Source organism: Temnothorax longispinosus, chromosome 2 (assembly GCF_030848805.1).
Source record: "Temnothorax longispinosus isolate EJ_2023e chromosome 2, Tlon_JGU_v1, whole genome shotgun sequence".
In the NCBI taxonomy this organism is placed as follows: Eukaryota; Metazoa; Arthropoda; class Insecta; order Hymenoptera; family Formicidae; genus Temnothorax; species Temnothorax longispinosus.
The window spans coordinates 7,245,227-7,251,399 of NC_092359.1; the positions used below are offsets into that span (position 1 = coordinate 7,245,227).

At 32.5% G+C, this 6,173-nt stretch overlaps 1 protein-coding gene across 1 annotated transcript; it reads right to left on the reverse strand.

Moving 5' to 3' along the window:
* Nucleotides 1-1,890: 1,890 nt before the first annotated feature.
* Nucleotides 1,891-5,933, reverse strand: Rab2 (RAS oncogene family member Rab2). The gene is made up of 4 exons (XM_071769938.1): nt 5,741-5,933; nt 4,866-5,005; nt 4,176-4,532; nt 1,891-3,742 (listed from the first exon to the last, which is right to left on the reverse strand). Exons 1-4 carry the CDS (start codon nt 5,784-5,786, stop codon nt 3,641-3,643), a joined length of 645 nt encoding a protein of 214 aa, XP_071626039.1. The 5' UTR covers nt 5,787-5,933; the 3' UTR covers nt 1,891-3,640.
* Between the last annotated feature and the right edge of the window lie 240 nt (nt 5,934-6,173).

Genomic DNA, 6,173 nt, shown 5'->3' on the forward strand with positions numbered 1-6,173 from the left:
AAACCTTACGTTTATCATTTATCATAACTTTATATATGTGGATTTGTAAAATATTGCAAAGTTTTCAGTATTTTTTATTAGTTTTTATTCAGTATTATTCATATTCCTGTTATTCAATTCAATCAATGCTTATTTGCACAGTGTAAAGTTGCACACCGCTTATTTGCACATAGCAAATCAATATAACATTTTCTTTAATAAAAATTGTTAATTTTGAGCATGTACAAAAATGTCATTATTGTTACATATTTATCATATGATTAAGATCGGTTAAAAAGCAAAAAAGATAGCTTATACTTTTATAGCCTTATACTTTACTTCAAAATCGTATTTTTTCTCGATGAAATTATTCGGTATAGGGCAGTTTAGAAATTAGCGATCCTCCCGTGGAGTTTTCAAAGAAAATCTGAATTTCAATGGTGACATTTAGCGGAGTCTGCTTGCTGTGTATATCTATATACCAAAAATCAATCAGATTCAGTTACATCAAGTGAATAGCAGTTTAGTTGGGCATTATAGAGCAGATATTTGATAGATATAGCTCATGGCCCTATATAGAAAATAGAATGCTCTAGGAACGGAATCCACAACAGAAAGAAAAAAAGAATGCTTGCTCATATTTGTGTAATAAATTAGACCGTTACTTTTGCGATACCTAAATGTATTTATACATTTTATTTAGAGCGCATCAAACGTGAGAAAGCACATTAGCGTTTATTAGCTACGCTTTCTCATACTCACATACTTCCTTCTTTCTATATCTGCTCAAATATGCTTTATTTTAATTACTGCTTTAAAGAGCGCAGAGATAGCAGTTTTTTTTTTTCATTTCTTATAAATGAAAGCTTCAAGGATACGACAGCTGTGACATTTGATGACGGAGGCAGGAGGCTGCATAATCGATATCGTTGACGAAATGGTCAAGACATCCTTAAATTTCAGTCCTGTACTTCACGGGACAGAAGATTTGGGAATCCTCGAAGATCCTTGATTACCATAGTCGAGCATTGTTGAATAAATCCAGCATAGGCTGACAAAGGTAATATTGATTCGCATTTACAATCCGTAGGGATTCTCGATTTTTAGTTGATTCGTCTAATATGAAAATCTTATTCGATATCCCATGGTAAACTGGGAATTACATATTTAGCAATGAAATGTGGAATATATAGTGTAATATACAACATATTAAATATAGAATACAGATCGTAATATGTTTATCTTTTTTAATTATACTCTATAAATAAAATAAGACATACAGAATGCTAAAATCAATAAATGTTTCTATATAGACAAATGTTTTAGATAAAAATTCCAATATATGGAAATGTCGAAGATTATATAATAATTTTAAGATAATAAATCTTAAAATCTAAAAATTATACAATTAGTTAATTTCCACGATATCAAATACATCAATAATTCTAGTTACTCTTTGTAATCACTTGTAATGTAGGAAAGAAAGACAAGTAATTGCTACCATATCAGTTTAATCAATTTTAATATGGAAATAACAAGAAATATTGAGCAATCTGTAGGTGATTTGTGGAACTATCTAATAAAATGAAGAGTAAATAAATGTTTAGTGTAAGAGTGATTTTTAGTACAAGTACATTTGTCTGCAAGTTGCAAATGTATATACTGTCATATAAACAAAAAATCACGCTATAAAATATATAGACGATTGTTGAGTGCGGCAATGCAAGGTTAAATCCTGATTAAAACAAATAAATCATTTATATTCGACTTTTCATTTAAGTTATAACTTTTAATCTTATCTTTTATAGCGCAATTATGATGGTTAATATAGTTTTATCCCACTCATATACTCCTGAAAAAACGCAACTCAAATTGCGTTACATGATGTATCTTAGGATCAGAGACAATAAGTAATGTGCACATATATATTTTCCAATTGAAAAGATATGTCCAGAGCAGACATACAAAATACATCACAAGCCGTTAATTATAACTTTGATTGTGTAGAAGTAGAATAATCGCTAGATTATACTAAATCAAATGTATTGAATGTGATTTCCTGAAGCCAATGTACATGTGTTATTTAATCATTACAGTGTACAAGCGCAAAAAAGATATACAATGCCGACATATTCTTTGGTATAACAATTAGATATAAGCTCATCATTTAAGATGTTATTTATAATATCTTAAATTATTTTGATTACAAAATATAATGCTCAGAGAAGCCAATTTGTACTAATTAGATATATTATGTGTTTATAAATACGTCATAATTTCGAGAAGTATTAATATTAATGTATAGTTTTTTTCCTTGCCAACTGACGAATCTTTCAATAAATATAATAACGTGCACTATATATTAAAGCCTATCCTTAATTCATCATGTATTTAAATACCTTGTGTCTCATGTCTCTGTAAGTAAATTCTGAAATATTTATAATTATTTTTGTGAAATAAAGATAGGAATATTCATTAAAATGGAATTATTTTTGGATCTTAATAAAGTACAGGTAAAATTATCACTGCCATATTTGTATTGATATCTTTATCTATGGTCTACAAAACTTAAACGTATAACTCTTGTGTTATGTATTTGATATTAGGGGACTTGAGTTATTATAATATAAATTGTAAAAATGATTTTGATTCGTTTATAGCACTAATAACGTCTTCATCTTGAAAAAAAAACCATAAATAATGATACCAATAGCCAACATATGCAAGAAGAGATCTTTTGGTAAATATTATATAGATTATAAATCTGGTTAAATATAGGCCTTCTCGTGGCATTGATTAATATATGTTTTATATAATCATCATCTTATACATCAATACATACATATATATAAGGTAGTTTTAAGTAATTAGGTGTAAATCACGTCAAATCAATTTACTGGTACATCAGCGTCCATGAGCCATTACCATTAGAATGGAATTTTGATCATTAGTGCACATTATACATTACAGTACACAATACATATTAAACAAATATAAAACATTAAATCGAAGTGCCTGTCCTCTCCCGCTTTATCACTCCCGATAATTAATACATTACTTAATACAATTATTTTATGACGTGCTGCATAAAGTGGGAGACAAGCCTTTAGCTAAACTTTACAATGTAATTAAATTTAAATTATACTATTCATACTTTAAATAAATGTAAAAGTTTTTACATAAAACCTAATGGAATCTCACAGATACTGGTTTAAAATAATATTCCATATTATGCACAGAAAGTAAAACTATTACGTGATGTGCAAGAACGAAAATGATTATATATATATATAATGATTATATAAATAATAATTGTATTTCAAGTTGTAAAGAATGTCTGTTGCTTAAATCCGCCAGAAATATATTGAAGAATGATATAACTTCATTCGTATCTTTACGAGAATTTGTAAATAAAGACTTTATTAATGCTTCATGATTTTAGTGATGTATAACATTTTCGTCTTACAATAATCCTATTTATTACGTGTATAAGATTATTTTAACTAATAAATATACCACGTGTGTCACTTGTTACCTCATGACGCGATATGCGCAAAATTAAGTTGTACAAAGTAATTGTGTTCAGATTAAAATGAAGAGCAGGAGTAAGGTCAATTCAGATCGGAGAAGGATGAAGCGGTGGACAGATAAGCCCCAGCCCCTAGCAGCACCCACCACCCTGCGCACTACCTTGTCCACCAGTTCCTGCTAAACCTCCAGGACTTGTTGGCGAATGCTGTGGTCCAATCTTTATACCGTTTGCCTGTGCACGTCAATTATTATATTGGTTTAGAAACATCTTATTATAAAGCATATACATACACGTTTTATAATACAATATCTCTTTTTCTTGCGTCAAAGATATATCAAAGATATATTAAAGATGTATCAAAGATGTTTCCAGAAAATAATGCAAATATAAAAGAAAACGAGATAAATATGTAATTATATATTGTCACTGCGTATTTATCTGTCATTTCTTATCTTCTTTCACACTGACACGAGATAAACAAACAAAACATCTTTATATTTTGTGATTATATCAATATACAATACTATTTTCTTAATTTTCTTATTAAACAATAAATAAAAAAAAATCAGAAAAAAATAACGTTAAAAAATACAAAATTACGTAGAGATTTCGTTTATCTGACTTGTATATAAAATATACACAGATTAACTAGAAAGTGTCATACCTCATTATTAATGTCAAAGACTCCCTCTTGTATTTTTTCGTATATTTCTTTTGCCGTATTGATGAACGCTTCTTCTACATTGGCCGCAGTCTTAGCACTGGTTTCCATAAAAACAAGACCGTGCTCTCGTGCAAAAGCCTCGCCTTCTTCTCTCCTTACTTCTCTTCGGCTATCCAGATCACTTTTGTTGCCAATTAACATGATAACCATATTGGAATTTGAATGTTGCCTCGCATCCTCCAGCCATGTTGTAAGATGATTAAAAGTTTCCCTACGTGTAATGTCATATACCAATAGAGCACCGGCCGCTCCACGGTAATATGATCTTGTTATAGAACGAAATGCCTCTTGGCCTGCCTATAAAACGTAAATCAAGAAAACAATTAACAATCTATTCTTCCTAGTCATAGAAAATTAAATAGAAAGAGAAAGCATGGGATTTACAAAATTTTATTTGCATCTTGGCAAAATGTTAAAATAAAAAGAAAGTAATTTCCTACCAAGAATGATTTAAAGTATCTCTTTAGATAATTTAAAGCTATTTAATTTTTTTGTGCAAATGTGTCGACTTAAATATTTATTATTAATACAATTTCTAATTAAGAAAATCAATCGGGATCTTGTCAATAAATGTCAGTAATATGAAGCGTGATTTTAATTAAAGATAGTACGAGTTAATTAAATAATTACAGTGTCCCAGATCTGCAGTTTAATTTGCTTGCTATCAATGGTGATCATACGAGCGCCAAACTCGACTCCTATTGTCAGGTCATGGACTGGCTGAAATCTCTTATCCGTAAACTGAAGAAGAAGACAGGATTTTCCAACTCCTATGTAAAAATAAAGTCATATTTATATATATTACAATATAGTAGTGATAAAAAGTCCCATTATTATATATCCGATTAAACACAAAAAATTTCTCTATGCATATTATCTCGCTTTAATATACCCACAAGTTCTTGTATAATATATTCGCAAATATTGGGCTTATATAATATTTTAACTTTACGTCCATTGTGTTCGATACGGCGATCATTTGCAAAAATTTATCAATTTTATTACAGAAATAAAATAAAAACAATATTTTCATACGTAATAATAAATATATAAGATATTTAATTGCAGCAGGGATAATTATAAGATACAACGTATAACGCGCTATTTATAGACGTTAACGTGGAAATCGACACGATGGTTCGTCAAAGTTGTACAGTGCTCGATCGGGGTGTAGAGCGGCAACAATAAATTAAACAGCAATATGATACAGGACCAGGGAATACTCGAGATCTGTCGCGTCAAATATATGTTGACACGCGACGTATATATCGGAGAAAAGGAAGTAAATGCGCGTCAAAGGGAATCCTCTCGACGGTGGGTCCCGCCTCCGTGAAGCGGAACTATTCTCGGCGCTTGCAAATCAGGCGATATCAGTCGCGCACCACGGAAATGAAAACAATGGGTCCTGTCACGGACGACGTAGAAGGCGCCCACGGGGGGAGCGAAGGTTTCGCGGACGGTGTGCCCGCGCGTTGCTGCGCGCACGTCACACACGTTTTATTTACCTGTGTCCCCGATAATGATATACTTGAACAGGTACGCGTACGACATTTTGGCGATACGCGAGGCTGACGAGACGCGCGGACAATCTTTCCCCGACAGATGCTCCGAGACGAGAAACGAGACACACGACACACCAGGAAACAGAACTCGACTCCCTTCCTCTATGACCGTCTCTTATCTCTTCTGCTCCAGCATGACGTCACGCAGGCGCTTCGGCAGGCCTCGGATCGCCTCGCGGCCCCTTCGACTTTCCGATAACCCCGCCGTCGTCGTCGCGACACGTCGTCGCGACGCGGACGCGACGTCGATCGCCGATTGGCCGACACGTCGGGAATCGGGAATTAGGAGCGCGTCTCTCGAGGTCCACCGGAAGACGCGCAGTCGTTTGATTTTTGAAATACCATTGAAATGACACATAATTTCTCGAAATCGTAC

Bases quoted from the DNA above. Each gene is read 5' to 3' on its own strand.
- Rab2 (XM_071769938.1), bottom strand. From the start codon at position 5,786: ATGTCGTACGCGTACCTGTTCAAGTATATCATTATCGGGGACACAG. The intron at 4,533-4,865 runs GTAATTATTTAA...TACGTTTTATAG, and splicing joins AACTGCAGATCTGGGACACT to GCAGGCCAAGAGGCATTTCG. The intron at 3,743-4,175 runs GTATGACACTTT...TGACGTGCACAG, and splicing joins TCTTTGACATTAATAATGAG to GCAAACGGTATAAAGATTGG.